This window comes from Haliaeetus leucocephalus, unplaced genomic scaffold (genome assembly GCF_000737465.1).
Source record: "Haliaeetus leucocephalus isolate CR32 unplaced genomic scaffold, Haliaeetus_leucocephalus-4.0 Scaffold0, whole genome shotgun sequence".
Lineage (NCBI taxonomy): Eukaryota > Metazoa > Chordata > Aves > Accipitriformes > Accipitridae > Haliaeetus > Haliaeetus leucocephalus.
Window position 1 is genome coordinate 7,982,348 of NW_010972436.1, and position 20,482 is coordinate 8,002,829.

The 20,482-nt window shown below is 38.5% G+C and overlaps 1 protein-coding gene across 1 annotated transcript in view; it reads left to right on the top strand.

Moving 5' to 3' along the window:
• The window catches only part of LOC104828793 (macrophage mannose receptor 1-like), a 34,763-nt gene that overhangs the window by 12,755 nt on the left and 1,526 nt on the right, over nucleotides 1-20,482 (top strand). The window contains exons 12-28 of the mRNA XM_010562729.1: nucleotides 1,073-1,272; nucleotides 2,611-2,738; nucleotides 3,379-3,466; nucleotides 4,688-4,832; nucleotides 5,837-5,872; nucleotides 5,992-6,167; nucleotides 6,774-6,838; nucleotides 8,463-8,563; nucleotides 10,598-10,734; nucleotides 11,781-11,895; nucleotides 12,475-12,671; nucleotides 13,894-13,984; nucleotides 15,335-15,567; nucleotides 16,391-16,556; nucleotides 17,744-17,896; nucleotides 18,339-18,455; nucleotides 18,678-18,839. Coding sequence (XP_010561031.1) covers nucleotides 1,073-1,272; nucleotides 2,611-2,738; nucleotides 3,379-3,466; nucleotides 4,688-4,832; nucleotides 5,837-5,872; nucleotides 5,992-6,167; nucleotides 6,774-6,838; nucleotides 8,463-8,563; nucleotides 10,598-10,734; nucleotides 11,781-11,895; nucleotides 12,475-12,671; nucleotides 13,894-13,984; nucleotides 15,335-15,567; nucleotides 16,391-16,556; nucleotides 17,744-17,896; nucleotides 18,339-18,455; nucleotides 18,678-18,839 — 2,310 coding nt within the window. The remainder of the gene's footprint in view (nucleotides 1-1,072; nucleotides 1,273-2,610; nucleotides 2,739-3,378; nucleotides 3,467-4,687; nucleotides 4,833-5,836; nucleotides 5,873-5,991; nucleotides 6,168-6,773; nucleotides 6,839-8,462; nucleotides 8,564-10,597; nucleotides 10,735-11,780; nucleotides 11,896-12,474; nucleotides 12,672-13,893; nucleotides 13,985-15,334; nucleotides 15,568-16,390; nucleotides 16,557-17,743; nucleotides 17,897-18,338; nucleotides 18,456-18,677; nucleotides 18,840-20,482) is intronic.

Here is a 20,482-nt window from a genome sequence, read left to right on the forward strand (position 1 = left end):
TGACCTGACACAGGAAAGCTCTTACATGAATAAAAATTTTGATCAAAAGGCAGGGAAAGGAAGGTAGGTTTTTTTATGGGGGATATTTTTCACTGGAGAAGAGAGCTCACAATCAGAGTCCCTTAATGGTCTGCACCAAAGCCCACGCTGTTCAACGTATTTACAGACATCTGGAAATGGTGAAACAGTGAAGTGGCAAGATTTGCTCGTGATACTAAATTATTTCTGATAGTGAAGGTGTGCCTGTGAGAGAACACAGGATGACCTCAGGAGAATAAGTGACCGAGCATGATCTGTAAAATAGTAGGTGAACTCTGATGCAGGCAGGGTGATGCTCACAGGAGTAAATATAGGTCTTGAATTGACAAAATTATGGACTTATAGCTGACGAATTCATTTCAGGAGTCAGTTCTTGGCACCATGGTAGACAGGTCCATTAAACATCAGGTCTGTTCTCAACAGGAATCAAAAAGCAAAGAAAATGTTAAGAATACTTAGGAAGTTAATAAAGAATACAAATAGGCCATTATATAAGCCCATTGTGTGCATTTGACTGCATCTTGTGTGATGTATGCACCTCTGGTTCTCTCTGAGAGAATATACTAAAATTACTGTAATCGTCATGGGATAAGCTTTATCACATCCGTTGAGGTTTCTGTGCCTGCCCTACGTATGGACCAAGGGTTTTGTTTCCATCTATATGAAAATTACTAGTGACCAAGGTTACACTACCTGATATAAAACAGGCTTAATGTAAGTAAGAATGAGGTCCTCACTTGAAAACACAGGTTTTCACTGTAAAAAAAAAAAAACCACCCAACTTACTTTCTACCCATACCATTAATTATGCAGGACATTCAAAATAAAAAAAATAGGATCCCAAACTGATCATGACCTCCTCAAACAGAAAATACTACTTTTTGCCTGTGTGAAAACCATCTAAAATATAACTCTGCTATTCAAGTGTTATTGTATGGCAAGAAGCGAATATCTGCTGCTCAAAGATTTTAAGTAAGAATTAAACAATTTGGATTTTATAAAATATCCAACATCTTTTTTGTTTCTCATAAAGGAAGTAATCCAGGATGTGTAGCCATGACTACTGGGACTGCAGCTGGATTATGGAATGTTCTTGACTGTGAGACAAAGCAAAAATATATCTGTAAACAGTGGGCAAAGAGTGCAACAGCTCCACCTATTCCAACTACTACTCCAGTCCCCACATGCCCCGAAGGCTGGGTATCAAACAGCCATAGTAGTTCCTGTTTTAAAGTAAGTGCCTAAATAGTTAAAGAAGAAGAAAGGCTTTGAACTGCTTGGTTGGTGGTGGGAAGAAAGAAAAAGGAAGCAATATCTTCATTTTGCAATATCTGAGATTGGGAAAACCAAACTCCAAATGTCTTGGGGTATTATCCATAAGAGGGGAGAAACTAAGGAAGAAAGATAAGGTTGAAGGGACTGGACACAAGGGGAGGGAGAAGGACACAGGAAAGAAAATGAGGAAGTTTGTGCCCCAAGGGTTGAATGAATTGGAGCAGAATATGGAAAAGAGAAAAAAGAAGAAACAAGAAAGAACTTAATATTTGCAAAATTTTTGAGAGAACAATGTCAAAAAGCTGTATTAAACAGTAGGAGCAGCAAAGCTTGGCTGTTAGCATGGCTCTTTATATCAGTTGTGGTCACTAGGTTGTGCAAAGATCCCATATTTATCTGAGGTGTGAGAGAGTTCAGGGAACAAAGTAGAGAAACAGTGAAATGTATCCACAAGCAGCACAATGCCCAAGGCTGGACTTTGCTAAGATAAGCACATTACCCCCTAAAATAAAGCATAAGAAATCACATGCAAAGTTAATTAAACCAGTGTTTATGAAGGACATTTATTAGAGAGTTTCTGATGCAAAGCTACAGATAACTCGTATTTGAAGTACACTGAGTTATGTCTGAGCAGGCATACAAAAGGACTTTGAACAAGAGATGAGGGTAATGTGCAAACATTGATTTGGGATCACGTAGAATAGAAATGTGCTAAGTAAGTGTGAAGTGTTAATATTTCTTATCACTTTATTGAATTAATGAGTCCTTCTCTTTTTATTATGGGGGTTTTTTTCATTCCTTTCAAAGTCAGCTGGAATGTTATTTACTTGGGCTCCTTTATTCCCAAGTCATCAGTTTTAGCTTTGGTCAAACTTGCGCTTATTCTTTGTTAAACTACCAAAATGTTAGACATCATATTGCAAATGTAAAGTAAGAGCTGTAAACCACCATGAGGTCATTCTTTTGCCTGTATCTTCAGACCCCTCCCAGGCCACCTTGCCTCTCCACCACAAGTACTCTCCTTCCCCTTCATCCAGAACGTGGCATGGGCCCTCCTCCAGCTAAAACAAGTTAAAGGGAATTGTATTCCCCTCTAGAAATTCCTTCCCTTTATCACTGCTAAACTAACTAGCTAGACAACTCTAGTGCAAAAATTTTATGAACAGAGTAATTAATTCTATTTCTTTTACGGACTTTTACTTGGCTTGTATGAAACCTCATTTATAGGTGACTGAGACTATGATTCTTTATTTTATTATAACACATATAATATGTTTTAAAGTAATTTCTCCATAGTGTTTTTACAGATCAAATATTAAAAAGAAGTCATGGCTTGAAGCTCGAGATTTTTGTAGACAAATAGGAGGGGATCTGGTCACCATTAACAGTAAAGAGGAGATACCATCACTAATAAAAGCAATGGAGTGAGTATCTGCTGTATGTTTATCTTAGCAGATTTAAGAGACATTTCATATGAACAATTATGAATGTTCTTAGATGATTTCTGAAACATGAATTCCTCAAGAGCCAAAAAATCTGTGATACTTTGAAATTTTGTCTACTCATGAATGTTTTTAACTGTTTCATGAAAAAAAAAAGAGTTGTTTATATCCAGGAAATTAAAAAAACCCCAACCTTGTATCATGATTACTAGATATAATTTCGAAATACATGAAATTGTGGGGGGTGGTATTTTAGTAGGGTAGAAAACGTGACCAAGATATTTACTTTTGAGTCACCTCGAAGTAGGCAATGCTGAGACCATTTTCTGAATCTGTGAAGGCATTTTCTAAGAAAACAGAACATAGAGGAAATACAGGATCAATACTGCTAATAAGTCTGATAAATAAGCCATTGCCACTGAGCCATACAAATATTAGATATTTCTATGAAGAACATATGCGTCTATATGCCCTTCACCAAAAGTAATAGGGCAATTTTTGCAACTTCACTGCACTTTACAATGCACTCTAGAAAGTTTAATGATGTGTTTCTGGATGTTTTTTGTGTTGCTGTTTTTTGGTTTGATGTTTATACACTGCTCTGCCTTGCACTTTTTGTTAGTGCCACTCGCTGTAGCTTTCAAAAAGTTTGGCTTGGTATATTTTCCTTGAATCCAGATGAAGGATTTGCCTGGAGTGATGGGTCTCCAGTAAGTATTTTAATTTTTCATCAAATTTGTTTGCTTAAGATGTTATGGGGTTTGTACACGTACTTTTGGGGTTTTTACTGCTATCCTCATCAATGAAAACACTAATCCTGCAAACATTTACATGGCTGTTAACCTTTATTATCGTGAGTAAAATCACAGCAACACATTTGAATGCATGGAAATCATCCGTACCTCATCAGAATCTGTAGCTTTCTGCACAGCACTCTAACTTATTTTCTCTTCCAAGAATATAATATGAACTCATAATGTCAGAACATATAAATTCATCATACTGGATCCTGTACCCTGTCTCTGGCAGTGGTCAGAAACACCTTAAAAGCTAATCAAACAGCAAGCATATTTCCCAGTATACTCCTGCATCCCCCAGTAAGTGATGGCTCAGGGTCCTTCAGAACCTGAGCTCAGATCTATAATCTTTATTTATTTCCATTAATTTATCCAGTCATGTAAATGTGTAAATATCCACAGACGTGTGAAATGTTCCTGCAGGATTCTACTGCCTATTACCTTCCCTTTACTCCTGCTCTCTATTCCCCTTTTTTTAACCCACGTAAGGACTTTTCCTCTTATCCTGTTGCACATTAGTTTCCATAAAATTTTTGGGAAGCAATCTTATCAAGAACTTTTTGAAAATCCCGAGTTGGTTACATCAAATGGTTCTGTCCTCCCATTTGGATGTTAGTTTCTTCAGCGGAAACTCCACTAGGTTTTTAGGAGCTCCCAAAAGCCACACTCCCATCCTCATTAACCACAGGGAAGGGAAGGCGTGAATGATGAATCGATGCACAAGGTGGTCACTGCCACCGGACAGCTGTTAGAAAATGTAATTTTGAACCAGGTCACAGGTGATGAAGTGAGAACTAACTTGTCTGCACATGATTAGCATGAGTGGAATGGGGGTGAACTTCATAGCCAGGTGAAGTTCATTAGCAATTGTCTGTTTGCCTGTTTCTATTCTGGCTGTGTCTAGGGCTTGAGGTGCAAACAAGAGGAAAAACCCTCCACCGCAAGACATCGATTGTCCACTGACATCATTGCCCCACTGTAAAAATTCCTATACCTATTGCTTTCCCCATATTTGCACCTCTTCTTAGTGACAGACAGAATCTTTCAGACAAAACCAGTTTGTTTCTGTTTGCCAATGGAGAGTATGTCTACTGAAACAGATGAAAAGAGTAACAAAGATGATTTCTTCTATAGGTTAGGTACACAAACTGGGATGATAGCCCAAGAAATTCAGGAGGACGCAAGTTCTGTGGCGTACTCAATGGTGGGAGTTATTCTAAGCAATGGTTTCTTTCAGTCTGTGAAGTACAGCATGACTGGGTTTGTCAAATAAAAAAAGGTACATTTATTATTCTCTTTAAACAAGAAGCTTAAATAACTTTATAAATAGATGCTTTCTAATATAAGTTGCTGGAGAAAGACATAAAATTTTGAAGAACTACTTTTTCCAAATGGAGGTCAAGAGCATTGGGTAACATAACATAGGCCAGGATTTTTCACTGACAAATGATGAAAATAAATAAATTTATTTCTTCATGTAAATTAGGATGTATAAATAATCCATGTGTTTGCAAGGGTTTCATAGATTGCAAACTTTTTTAATATTAAGAAGCTTTTGCTTGTATTTTTGTAATGTAGGAAGTAAGGAGTTGTGAATTCCTTACAATACTGGTTTTTACACTAACACAGGTAAAGCTAAAAACCAAATACAATGTTTGTAGACCAAACACTTAGTGGTGTTCCAAGTTTTCCTCTAACATTATTCAGGACTCAACTGCTTTTGGAAAAGCAATGGTTCAAAGCAGTGGCATTTCTTCTTCTATCAGAACCAGAAATAACTCGCAGTCAGTATGTAAACTCACATTTCCTTTTGCTTATGAATAGTTGGGACTGAGAGAATTTTTTGATAGAGCTAAAGTAAATCTAGTGGAAATTTTCTCCCTCTTGATAAGACGACTCCTCTGGAGGATTATGGAATGTCTACTGATGGATCAGTAAAGAGGCTGTAAAACCAAAGTTTAAAGTGTTTCAGATAAATCTACTGTGACTTAGAGACTGGAAGAGCAATTTTTCCTTACATTGCTCTGTGCAGGAATGTGATCCAGCCAAAGCTATGACTTCGCTGATGTGAAGCACAGCTTATGATACAAAATTATAAGTAGATGACCATGCATATTGCATAATGTCTAACTGAAATGTGTGGGTAAGCCTGCCTTCTAGTCAATGGCAAAGGAGTGCAGTGACCTGCTCTGTTCCTCACTCTGCTCCTTGCAGTTAGTCACAAGCTACATCATAAAACAGGCTACATGGATGTGTCATGCCTTCTATTCTCTTGTTTTGCAGGAGTGCCATTAAAATCTGAACCAACCGACACGTATGGTAGGTTTTTGCATACATTTACTGATCTTGTTCATTATTTTTTATGAAAATCGTTATTCTGAAATAAGCTTTTGTGTTCTACGGATACAGAATTTAAGGCTACCTTATTTATCTTCCAGCATATAGAACCACTGCGGATGGATGGGTCATATATGAAGATAAGCTATACTACATCAGCAAAGAATATGTCTCCATGGAAAAAGCCCAAGAGTTTTGCAGGATGAATTCTGCAGACCTGGCTGTTGTTAATAGTAATAGTGAGAGAAGGTTCCTACAGAGAGCGCTAAAAGAAAATGTAAGAGTCATTTTAAAGAGACAGCCTAAAGTAGAAATGCTTTTGACAATCTGCTTGCAAAACTTGAATTGCCTCAGAAGTAGAGCCATCGGCATTTTCACTAACGAAATCTGCCCGAGATGAGATCTATGAAATTTTCCCCAAACGTGCCCTTTGGTCCCAAGGGATTTGGTCTCTCCTGCTCTGTGCCAGCTGTGCTGAGGTGGTGAGGCAGGCCAGTGGGAAGAGTGATGTGGGAAGGTGCCAGGCTTGGGAAGTAGCTGGTGTGAGAGGGAGACTTGAGGTTGGCATTAGACGGTGCTGCAGTCCTCGAGGCACAATGAAAGACATGTACCAGTTTCTGACTCAAGATCTGCTTCTCTCCTACCCCATCCTAAGGGCCCTCAGTGCTGCAGGACTCGGCGCTGATGTTCCAGATAAAGCTAGGCTTCTGTGCCTGAGTGCGTAAACACATCGCTGTGCTTAACTGTAAGCATGTGCTTTACGGCTGTCAACTTCAGTAACTGCTCTGTGAACCTAATCAATGACACATCCATATGTGCTTGGTTTACCTCAAAGTTTGTTTTTTTTTTTTTAAATTAAAATATTATTGTTCTGTTTTATGAGGAATCCTGGAGTCAGTCAAGAGGATACTTCATTGGTCTAAAAGTGAGTCTTGATAAAAAGTTTAGGTAAGTTAAGATGATCACTGCAGCTCCTAACATGTAGAAACAAATACAGTATTTTATGTAGCTGGAGGTACTAAAAGTGTTGTTTTCAAGGACTGAAGGCAGTTCCACATAATGAGTGCAAAACAGAACGGAATAGTCCTAGAATATTCTAAAGTCCAATAGTTTTCCTCAAAAAGAAATAGGAAAAGGACATTTTTTTCTTGAGCAAACCCTTACCCAAAGAAATGCTTGGCAGCTGTACTCTCCATAGACACTTTCTCAAGTTTCTTTCAAAGATTTGCCCCATAAATTGGAGTGATACTTTACTATGTTGGATTTTATACCTATAAACACCCACACACACTTAAAATATGCTCTATACCAGAAAGCCTAGCTTTGTTATGCTTTTATCTATATAACGTAGCTTCAGAGAGGCCCTCCAGAATTAGGAAGATGTGGACAATGGGTACAAAAGCTGCTTCTGACAGAGATTTTTAAGGTAGCCTCTGTAAACTCCCATTCAAGGAGAAAAGTCAGCAGAAGTTTACAGTACGGTAAAATTAACAAGTACTGTGAAAAGACCAACACCCAAATAAACTCAAAACTAAAGTAAAAGATACTGAAGAGCATGATACTGACACTGCCTGCTTTCCCATCTGCTGGTTAGGACACATCTGGGAGGTGAAAGATCGTGCTTCTAATCTTGACCTGAAACAGGTTTAGAGGAGATTTGAATTTAACCTTTCTATTTTAATGCCACTTTTGAGTGTCTGTAAATCACTAACCTTGGAAAGGGCAGAGGAGGAGTAGGGAGAGACAAGTTGGTAGTCACTGAGTCATTGCATGATTCTAACCTCCTGATTTAAGACACAAATTAGGGAGACAGGGCATTGCTTGGGTCCAGTGAGCATCTCCTTTATTTAGATCAAGTGTATCATCAGAAGCCAGAGAGAGATGAGGGAGCTGAACTTGTTTCCCACTTCAGGCTGAATGACCTAAATTCTGAAATATTGATTAAAATGCAGTGCCAACCTCTTCTTCCTTCAATATCAATGTATTAAAGTAAAAAGCGTGTAAGCAAAAAGAAAAAAATGTCAATTTTGATACTTTAGAAAGGGTGGTTTTAAAGCTGACGGAATGTCCATTCGTTTCCAGACACAAGACTTAATAGAAATAGCCTATGGAGATATTTATCTTCAGGGTAAAATCCACAGAAAAGTATTTTGGTCCTTGTTTGCATCTATGAAAACATCAGGAATGCTCAGACTGAGAAGAAGAATATGGGCTAAGTGATACAATGAAATCAGTTAAGATAAATAAAACTTTTAATATTCTTCTCTGTGTTACATGTTATGGCTAACGGAAAATATTTTCTATTATTAAATGATGTCTGATCACTCCTGCCCATCAATGGAAAATACACTTGGTGTTTTCTTTTTCTATTTTGCAACCAGTAATATTTTACATAAATTTCTTCAAATTAGAATAATCAGGTAAGGAGAGGAACATCTGTGTCAATCCTTCCAGTTTTAGCCAGTTCTTATTAATGCTCATGGACCTTCTTAATAGTGAGATGTTAATTAGGATTCTCATCTCACAATTGAAGTGTATTGATTAATAACTCTTTGTATATCTTTTCTTTAAGCTGGATAGATGGGACTCCAGTAACCTATGTGGCCTGGGCTCCTAATGAACCCAACTTTGCAAATAATGATGAAAATTGTGTGGTAATGTTGTCAAAGCAAGGTAAGTAACAAGGCTAAACTATTAGATTTTACTTGTCTCTGCTTAGATTATAACTGATGCTGTCAAACTTCTGCTGTCAGCTGTCACACAATCTTTTATGGCTGTTTTCTGCAATTCCTTTCCAGTGACAAGCCAGCAAGATGCAGTAACTGGTGTAAGCACCAGTCACAGAAGAGTCTATGCCCTTAGAATGGGGAGATTTCAGCACCATGCGTAATTTAGTGCAGATGTCTCTGTCTGGATTTGTAAGATTGATGTTGCACCTTTTTTTACAGGGCTTTTCATTACTTCTCTAAGCAAAAAGTTGAGTGGGGTCTGTCTTTGCTCCTATGAACTTAAGAAAACATTTATGACGGCTAGAGGAAATGGGGGTGTTAAAGGTACAAGCCAATGAGGAGAGGAGACAGACAAATACACCTAATGACCTAAGACTGTCTTACATGCTTATAAGTATGCTTAAATGTAAATATCTTGCAAATCCTAGAGCTATTTTTTCCTCTTGGTTGTATTTCTGTCACTTAGCTGAGGCTAATGAGAATTCAGTAATATAAGGAAATCAATCTCTCGGTTTATGTTTTATAAAGAATTCACTTAGCAAACCCACCTGAAATTCTGCCTTTATATGAAGACACCAAGAAGAAGATCCACTTTTTTAAACACAGGCATCTGGTCTGATTGAGGTGCATCCCTCCTTCTTTAGTTGTTGATCCAGAAAGGGGCAGCTATTCCACCGGTCCCTGCTGTATCTATCAGCTCTGCATAAATTGCTCAGCATTCCTGAGCTTGTCTCGGATGATGCTAGAAGTTCACATGTGGGCAACTGAATTGGACCATAAGAGAAGTGTTAAGCTTGAGTTGACAACAAAATGTAGCTAATGTGAGCTAGACCTCTGAAGTCTCATTATGATCAAACGGAGATCTCGCCTGCACAGCCAATGCTGCCTGAAGAGCAATTCAATTTACTCTAGTGCAGTATTCAGTTGCCTACATGTAGGTAACCACATGTGATGTCCTAGAGTTAGCCCACCTGACTGTAAGTTTCCCACAGAAGCAGTGCCATATCTGTCAGCTCTCTGCAAGTACCTTGCACAGCCTCTCAAATGGCGCTAAGCACCCTGTTTAGACAAACGAATCCTGCCCTAGCTCTCTATTGACTATAATAGTAGCTTAGAAACCTAGTGTATATCTTGACAACTGAAATGAGGTATTTTAATCTTCAAACTGAATCCCTAGATAACATTATATTAACTGGAGATGTTGGCTCCCAGGAGATGGCACATATTTCATAATGTGTGTTTGAACACTATACTGTACCCTTAGATTGATCTCGTGTTTCCTATCTATCTAATCCATTTCTGACCCATTCTCTTTTCAAATTTGCTTCCCGGTGTATTTCCCCTGCTGCCTGCAATGTGATGATGCCATAGCTTGAACAAATCACAAACAGGTACGCACACTGTGGAGAGACCTGGATGAGGAGCAGAAGGGTCAGGCGGTCCAAATTAAGCACAAGGGGCTACTGCTGTGCTACTATTAGAGCTTCAACTGGCTCATTCAAAGCTGCCATGGTTACTTTGCCTTCAGATCAAGCTGCAGCCTGAAATATAAAACAGAGAACATTGTGTTCTGCTAAAAAAAAAGAAGTTTTTTTCCTCATCCTCTTTGCCCTGTAATACTCCTACTCAGACTCTTTGATGGACAGGGGTGGGGAGGGTAGAGAAAGTAGAATGAAGTTAATTGATGACAAGAGCATTTCTTCTGAGCCACCAGCCTTTTCTTCCCAGTCTTTTATTCTTTTTTTCAGTTGCTAGACGGTAGCCCAGTAACTAACAGTGCTGAGCAGCTAAAGTCCATAAATGTCTTCTGTTTGTAAAAAATAGTTGCGTGCATAAATGTGGTACATGGCCCTTTTACTCACTTTTACAGTCTGAACAGTAGAGATTAGCCTCTTTCTAACTCAAAATAAGAAGTGATAAATTATTGTTACAAATACTATAACATCTTCACTTGCTTATCCAATCTAAATATTTTTAGGCTTGTGGAATGATGTAAACTGTGGTTCCTCCAATAAATTTGTATGTGAAAAACACAACAGTTCTATTAATTCAACATTTGCTTCTCCATTGCCTCCTGGAGGGTGTCCAGAAAGTTGGTTTTTCTTTAACAACAAGGTATGTCAACAAGTAGCTTCAGTAAATTGTGTAAAGCAGTGGTACTGAAAAAAAGAACTGCAAAAAAATACGTTTTTTATGATTATAAAATAAATCTGGAGAGTAATTATCCAGTCAGAACATGCTGGCTGGATGGCTGGGCTTTTTTGGAGGTGACTATAGACATTTAGCTTTGCAGAGAAATACAGTAAAAGTAGATGTATGCTGAATAAATGTCAGAGAACGTAGTTTGACAGACTTAAAATACACTGTTACTGTTTAAGAAAACCCCTCCTCTGTCTGCTCCTCTCCTGTTTTATGTATTTATGTTAGAAACTGAAATTTGTAATGGTCAGTCTTGGAAAAAAAAGTCCTTCAGGTGGAATGATTTAGAGAGAATGTATTTGAGCAATGCCTTTGACTTGTACAGGGTTCCCAAAGCTTTGAGTTCAGAAAGATGATGCCAAAATACAGTTGTTTTGAGTATAGTTTCACATTTAGACACGGTCTGGAAGTCCTCATTGCTGTAACAGAAGAAGTTGTACCAATTTGAGTTGAAGCTCCATTTGCCAAAGTTTGTTTTGTCTACTTTATATACACTGTGCTACTGTTGCATCCTCAGAATATTAGGTGAATTTGTCAAAGGATATTTCATACACTTTGGGGAGATGAACAGTCGTTAACCACAGTCATTGGAAGCAGGACAAGGCACAGTAGAGATCATTCCCTGCAGCTGTGTCACCCAAAGCCACATTTTCTTGGCTTTAAATGATCCCTCTGTTATTGCAGGAAGCAGGCAGATGAAAATGTGAAAAGGGATTATGTACTTGATGTCATTACAATCAGTTCACATGATACTAGACTCCTGGATTACACCTTGTGCAATGAGAGGGACTAAGTATCTACCTGGGTAGACATACACACTTTCTATTCTTGAGCTCTGTCACTTACTCTAGCCCTGATTTCTTTTTCTGGAGATAGGTACATCCTACAGCTAATCGATATTAGTCACACAAAACAGTTCCCATCTTTGCGAGTTTGAATGACGTGCTTGCTTTTTTTTCCAGTGTTTCAAAATATTTGCTTCCAATATAACAAGAAAGCTCATGTGGCATGCTGCACGAGATGCTTGTATCGATTTGGGAGGAAACCTGGCTACCATACCAAATGAACAAGTGCAAGGTACATATATGGGCTTTACTGAAAGAAAAAAATATTAATTTCTCACTAAAGAAATTGCTATACTCTCCAAAATAGATTATGGGATTGTCTGCTGAAAATAGCTTATTAGCCAGCTCAGTTTATGCTTTAACTCCGAAATGTGAAACAATAGCTAAATTATTGCATATAAAAAATAAATTGTGTGTTTCTAGTTCTTTAGGCTGCTCATTTCTCATGAAGCTTCCAGTCTCTTTTGAGTGTGGTTGTACACCTCCCTCAAACTGACAGACATCTGTATTTTCTGTCTCCCCCACTGGCAGTATGATTTGCTGGAACACTATGTGTGCATACACAGTGGGGAAGGGGACATTTTCTAATTTGCTCCAGAGCTATCTTTTTGGCAATTTTTTCAACCTGAATGCTTGTGTAACTTATATTCCTACAGATGCTTATCTAAACATTTAGTTAAAGGCAGATGGGCTCTGTAGTGGGAAATGTTATTCTTTTAATATGGCCCCAGTTCTGGGCTTTTACATATTTTTCCTGTTTGGGTAAGTCATGATGAGCTTTCCTTAATGAGAAATTTTTGCTTCCCTCCAGCTTTCCTCTTCTACCATTTAAAGGATGCCACAACTAATGTTTGGATTGGGATGAATGATATCAACGAAGAGTCCACATTTCTTTGGACAGATGGAAGCACCGTTTTCTACACCAACTGGGTTAATGGTGCACCAGAACAGAAACAAAGCTACTTTGACTTCTATGACTATGAAAGGTTGACAGATATCACTGTGGAGGTACAGGAAACAGTAACCTGTGTATCTTGGGCAGCTAGATGATTTTCCTAAAAGGGAAGTTACAGCAGCAATAACAAGGTGCTGAAACAAGTCCTTTTGTAAGCAGAATGGGGCTTAGCCAATTACCTGATAACAATTCCAAATACACCAAAATGTTCAGCAGAGGTTCTGAAGAAGAGGGACCTTGTGCTTTCCATCTGACCTATTGCAAAATACCAGTTCTGTAAAACAAGCACAGAGAGGCATATATCAGTTCCCCCACAAACTGCAGTACGACAAACATTAAAATTACAACACCAAACATAGAAAAGTTATGATAAACCAAAATTCAGGTTGTTGGTGCAATATTAATTTGTCTACATGTATGTCCCATTCCTGGCTGATGTGCTCCCATACTGCTTCACTCGTTTCTGATCGTACAAAAGGATATCTTCAATAAAAGGGCTATTTCTCTGCTGAAATTCAATCTCGTTTTCAAAGGAGGTAAACAGGTAGTTTCTGAGGAAATAATAGGCAGCTACTCACCGGAGATTTTTAACATCTACCATCAGTCAACTTGCTTATGACTAAAACTTGTTTGAATCGGCATAAGAGAGGAGCTCTCGTGAAATGTTGAAAGGCAGTCATGGCCAGTCTTGAAATCAGGGGAGCCATGAAGAAATCTTGAAGCAATTAAACATAAGGAAGTAAAGGGAAAAATTGGTTGTTACTAAAGACAACTAATGACTACAAACAACTGGTAAAGAGTACCTGCTTTCTGCAAGAAGTCTGCTTCAGTTAAGATAAATCCAGAATAGTGCTTTTAATAATAGTTCTTATATTGTTTTTCTCACTGATGGAAATGTTTTGAAGCAGTTCTATATAATTGTAAATCAGAACTGAGAAAACATATTATAGGTACCCTAATCATTTCTGTAGTCATTAAAGAGTTCTTAATAAAACTAGTAAGATTATTTTTTATAGACCTTTCAGATCTTGACTGGCACCGGTGGAAGCCTGTTTCAAATTTAAGAGGTCACTAATAAATACCAGGTCAAGCTATTTGTCGGAAACCTAGGAAATTTGAACTAATTACACAGGTGCTCAATGAGTTCTTCTCTCCCTCTCCCTCTTCCTCTCCTCTCCTCTCTGCCATCAGGCTTGCACTAGGAGTATAAGAGCTTCGGCTCAAGACCTCCTGATTGCCTTTTGTAACGGCTGTGTATCTTCCCCTCTCCTTCAGACAGATTGCGTCTTCATCATGAAGTCAGACGGGAAATGGAAAGATGATAGCTGTGACAATGAGAGAGGCTATATATGTCAGATGAATTCACGTGAGTTCTGTTTAACTCAGTCTCCTAAATAGAAAAGGCATCTCAGTTAGATAAGCTGAATATATAAAATGATTTTATTTCTTTCAGCTTTGAGTTTCTCAGGCTTTCAGAGCTCCACCAGTCTTAAGGCTGTACTATTTTTAAAGTACAATTTGTTCCACAGAAATTGCTGGAGAGGAACCCCTATCTTAATTGGGGTTTTGTACTTAAATCATGAATAATACTAGAGAATAATAAATGGAAATTAATTTCTTCTTAGTGCAATAGGAGGCTTTTAGATATCCTCTTTAAGTACAGTGTAAAACCATGCTCTTGCAGTGATCCCTCCATACTCCTGGCTGTCTCTGAGCAGAGCATTTAATCCCTTCTTAACATTTCTGCTGAATGCCATATGATGTCTATTAAATTGTACAGCCTCTTGGCTGTGTCTTTATTGTAGAAGAATATTGATTTTTTTTTTTTTTTTTTACATCAAAATAAGTCATGAATGTTGACCGTCCTGCTGTAGAACTGTAATTATGCAAATCCCTGCTGCCCAGCCATATGATGGGAGTAGGGAAGGCAAAGCACAGATAACAAAACAGTTTTGCCTCACCTTTATCACAGCATTAGTAGAAACCCACTTCAATCAGCTCTTGCAGCCTGTTCACTCTCAGCATAGCTAACTTTTTTGTAAGAAACCCCTCTCCCTGCACAGCAAATATAGTTTTATGGAGGCATTTTTAGTCTGCTTAATCCCAGTTACAGCTCTTCTGAATACATTTACAATCTCAAAGGTGGAAATATACACTGCCTGACTCAAATGTGCAGGCAATGTTCAGGCAGCCCTTACAGACAGGCTAACGACTTTGAGTCAACAGCGAGTGGTGATCAATTAACATCAAGTATCAAAGTCTCAGGTTGTGACAACAGGGTACAAGAGTAAATGCCTTAAACATGTAGCCCTAAGTCATCTCCACCAGTGATCTGAAATAGGTGTATACTCAGATATCCAGATTTAGACAAAATATCTTAAAACACTGGAACTCAAATATCCAATTATGAGTCTTAGTTTGCACTGGTCAGGCCTCTAGCAAGTATACTCTTTACTTCAGAGCGTCCAGGATTTCAGTCTGCTTTTTACATTAGCAAATTTGGTTCATGTTTTCCAACAAGTTTGTTTTGGGCTTTTTTGTTTTGGCTTTGTTTTGTTTTTGGGGTTTTTTTTTTTGGTTAACAAATTGTTCATGAGCTTAAATAAAGATTTTGACTTATTGTTAATACTGGACTTTTTGACCTATTTTTTTATAGTTTCCATGCTAGAGATGAATGGTATGTTGTAAGTTCATGCATTCAGTTTTTCCTCCATAGTTACCATGCAGTTTGAAGTACCAACAACAAATCCATCCTCTGGCTTTGCTCGTTATGGTGACAGTAGCTATTCAATCATCTCATCTGAAATGCAATGGGAAGAGGCCAGAAAAAATTGTCAAGACAAATCCGCAGAACTTGCCAGCATTTCAGATGCTTACATTCATTCATTCTTGTGGATCCAGATGTTGAAATATGGAAAACCTGTATGGATCGGTCTTAACAGCAATATGGTAAGTGCCAGACAGATGGGAGGTGCAGGTGCTTGGTGAGCTCTCCTGCTCTTTATAGACCTGCTGGATGCCCAATTTATAACGGTGCTGAAACAACTGTACTCTGAATGGCTTTACTGTGTATATGCATAGATTTCTAGTGGTCCTGTTAGAGTTACTCAAAGACTTTCATGCACCAAATGGAGTAAAGAGTCACAGAAAAGGTTAAGCAGGAAGCAATAGGTGAAAGTAGAAAGCTCTAGAAACAGTAAAAGAAATAGAGGTGCAGACTGAGAGTCACAAGCCAGGACGTGCAGCTATCATGAAGCAACTGTTAGGTGTTCTGAAAGTCTAACTCCCTGCTGTAGAGAGGGTTACTTATAACTATTATGTTAATAAAAGTTATTATGAGTATTAGAGAGATATTTTAAGATTATTTTGACTGTTTAGTGTCAAGTAATCTTTACTTACCAAATAGCTCCCAGTTTTAATTTAAATAAAGCAGAGCAGAGGGGATGAATTCTCTGTAATTTCTTGTCTTGATATGGGATTTACTAAATGACCTAAGATGGACTAATCTGAGTTTCTTGCGATGCAGAAGTTTGTGTTACTTCAGAAAAACCCTCCCAAAAGCGATGCACTGTTGAACATTGTTCATATGTAGTTCTTGTGTAACTCGGAGCACCCAGTGACATTGCTTAGAACAGTGAATGGTATTTAAAAAACCAGACCAGGACAGGGCTTTTCTTTCCTGAAAAACTCAAACAAACATAAGACACTATATTTAGGTGTCAGAGCTTTTTATGTAAAAAACCCTTCGTTACCAGAACTTCTTTGTTTTCAGACTGGCAGCTATTACAAATGGACCGATAACTTGAAGACCAGGTACACAAAATGGGCGGCAGGGGAACCAAAGGAGAAAAATGCTTGTGTCTACCTAGATCTTGATGGTACTTGGAAAACAGCATCCTGCAATGAAAGCTACTTTTCAGTTTGTAAGACATCAGATGGTAAGCAAATGAATGTAAAAATTTTAAAGACATATTCCTAATTCCATTAGCCTGCCTAACCCTAGAGACTTTGCTCTGGCTTGGGCTAAAACCCTCAGAGGAGTATGCTTCAGGATACTATCTACCTCCCTGCAGAATCTGGAGGTTTGCTATAGCATAATATATGAATTCAGGCGCATGAAACCCTCTTGTGCAAACGGATATGGCTGCGCTGTTTTCATCATAGTTGTAACTGTTTGCATGAGATGAAGATCTGCCTTCAAGGTCTTTTGCTTTTTCTGAGATGTAAGCATAAACCACACTTGAGATTGTGTGTAATATAAATAAGTGCTGGAAACGTGCACTGACTGTGTGGGCTCCAGCAACTGGGTAAGTTCACACACAGGTGTCACTGAGCCAAAATGCAGTCAAGAGTTTCACTCCCATTCACTATTGCTAGAGCTAAAGCAGTTCTGATGTAGCTGTAAAAGCCTTGGGAATGTGAATGCTACTTTAACTCTTTGTAGAGGTATGCAGAGGTATGTTTGCTTGTAGATTTTGTAGAACTGTGTCTTTTTCCCTCCTTGAGGTTTTAAGGCTACATAATATAGTCTGTTCCTGATATGAAATTCAAAATAGATTTTGCCACTTGAAGGTGGCTTCCAGGTTAAACTTTCCAGCTGCACATTTGGTCCGCATATGCAGTGCAAGAATTGCAGACCGATAGAAGTGAATTGGAGTTGCACACATGATCAGAAACAGACTAATTTGGCAGAGGCATGCTCCACTGGTGGCTTCTTTGTATGAAGTGACAACATACAGAGACTAGGCAGCCATACAATATGGGACTGTGGTGTCAGTCATTCATTAGCCTACAACAGCCTTCTGTGTTGTGAGAATGCAAATTCAAGATCTGTATCATCCCTCAGGGTTTGCTTTCCTCACAGTACTGCCAAGGCAGCTAGTTAGGTGCTGCATGATGTGATTTGTTTCCTTGTCCTAAGAAATGTGATTGGAGAAATAAGATGTTTCACACTCTTGACTGCCTGGCTCTCCCTGTTGTCTGAGCTGGGGACCTGGAATAGTCAGGAGTAGAGGTCCAGATAGTTAAAGCTGGGTGAGAGAAATCCCACACTATTTACACACGTATCCTACCTCATAGGTTACTCATAACAAAATACCAATTCCATACCATATGGCTTCTTTAGCTATAGCTCCTACTGACCCTGCTCAGCTGCCCGGAGACTGCCCTGAAGCAGCTGAACTCCAGGCTTGGATCCCTTACCGCGGCCACTGCTACTACCTCGAAGCATCAGCTGGGACAAGCTGGGCACTGGCCTCCCTCGAGTGTGCTCGGTTAGGTGAGAGCCTTCATTATCAACTGACAAGACTTGTACGAAAGTTTATACAAAACTCACCTAAAAATGTAAAAACATTGATTTAAAAAAAAAATCATTAGAAATACTTTATTTACTTACCAAGCTATTCTGAATCTGGCACAGTGAAAATAAACTGACACAGCAACTTTGTGCAACCTTCTGTACTCCCAGGGGCTGCAGCCTTCCCAGGCGTAGAGTTCCCCATCAGCTCCTGGTTTCTGGGGCACCATCCTAGGGGCAGCGGTGGGGGCCATGGCCACTAAGCACCTCCAGTTCTCTGTCCTCCACAAGAAGCAATGGGGAAGCCAACAGAGTAGCGTGCATAGTACTTTCAAAAGTTATTGTTTGTACAGACTTGAAAGAGGAGGTCATTCCAGTAGTTGCTCATGTAGGTTATGGTTATTTGCTTGCTAATGCCTTTCAGGTGCTACCTTGGTTTCGGTAGAAAGCACGGATGAATCTGACTTTCTGATCCATACAATACAACCACTTGGAAATAAAGTAGGAGGCTTCTGGATAGGACTTTACCGAAATGTGGAAGGTAATGTCTTACTTTCAATATTTAATTGAAAAATGCTTTGCTAATATGAGAAAATTGAGGATGAGTGTATTTTTACAAAAAAATTACATGGTCTTCTGCTGAAAAATGGGTTACAATTACATATTTTAAGTCTTTTGCTGAGCTAAGGAGTTAATATATCCATGAGATGATAGATACATTTTTTTTTATTTTTTTTTTTTTACTCTGTATGTTGCTCTTTAGGCCAGTGGTTGTGGCTAGATAATGCTGTGCTGGACTTTGTCAACTGGGATGAGAAAGAGTCCAGTGTGGAGCATCATTGTGTCGAAATGGCTGCACCATCTGGTTATTGGGACAACACTGACTGCTCTTCTGAAAAAGGATTTATCTGCAAAAAACCCAAAGGTAAGTCCTTAGTGACTCAGCCCTTAGTGACAGAGCAGATCTGTTTGCTAGTAACTGTTACAGCCCTCCACCACATGTCTGGAAGTAATTTCTGACAGTTTCGTTTGGCACATCCCACTTTTCTAAACATTTGTAGTTGTCTGGTTTTATAGACTGCGAGCTCTTCAGATCCCTGTCTGGACTCGCATGGGAATGGGGTAACGTGTGCTGTATGCACCTTAGGTTGAGAACGAGTCTTTCAGAAAACTTTTGAATACCTAACACCGGCATTGGTATGGCATCTGTCAAACACTTATGCAAACTTATGACTTTTCCAGGAACTAAGTATTGTAACAGTTGTTATACTCTTGCAAGAAGGGATTAACGTGAACAATCAAGCTTCCTCTCTAAGCTTGTTATACTCAAAAACTATATTACTACCCAATATAAAAAACTGGATTCATATTGGGCTTGATTCAACAATCTTTAATTCAGTAATTCCTCAGGGATACTAAAGGCCATCTGTTTGTGTTGCAGTAATAATATAAGTAGTACTTCCCTATTAAATGAAAACTTCAAGTCACTACAGAAGCTGTCTTATCAGTATTTCTAGAAAATTTCACGCAATACTGTATATGCCAGACTAATGTTTCAGAGGTAAAAACCCCACATATAGTATACCCAAGTGGAAATACAAAACAATTAATTATCTGAAAGAAAGCATTATCATTCCATTCCCTTAAGTTAGGTGTTAAAAACAATCTTACCAAAAAATGGTAGGTTGCCATCTTTAAAGCTTTGTACTTTCTTTTGTAGTAGCTGTGAGATCAGGTTTAATTTTCCAGCTTTTGCATTGTACATTGTCCCCAGTAAATCATGAGGAACAACTCTGTCCTATGCTGAAAACCTCATTTCCTGTGTAAAACAATTTTTAAGATTCCTTTGTTTGAATGAAAAGTTGAAAGGACGTGATTTCAATACTAAAGACATGGCAAGACACTGTAGTTCTCAGAAAAATAATTGAAAATTTGGGGTTAGCTTTTAATAATTTTTCAAGTGTAGTCTTTAATTAAAAAAACAAACTGAAATGTAACAAAGAAACAGTCATCTCCCATGCACTGTTAATTTCCATGCTTAAATTAGCACATGCCCATGGCAGTAAATCAGTTAATTCCCATTCAAGATTTACTAAGAACATCCAAATTATATTCCATCTCATACAGTACTAAAATAATAAAGAAGAACTAAAATCCATCCACTGAATCATAAGATGCTCTCATATCTTACTATTTCCTGCTTTAGTAGGGGTTACTGTTGCTTTGTACCTATTCATTTGTCTAGGATGAGAGGAAATGGCCTCAAGTTGCACCAGGGGAGGTTTAGATTGGATATTAGAAAAAATTTCTTTACTGAAAGGGTTGTCAGGTATTGGAACAGGCTGCCCAGGGAAGCGGTGGAGTCACCATCCCTGGAGGTATTCAAAAAATGCATAGATGAAGCACTTCAGGACATGGTTTAGTGGGCATGGTGGTGTTGGTCTGACGTTTGGACTCGATGATCTTAAAGGTCTTTTCCAACCTAAATGATTCTATGATTCTATTTTACATTCTGCTCTGCTTTCATTTCATTTTACATTTTGCCTTTATAACTTCTCCTCTGGGTAG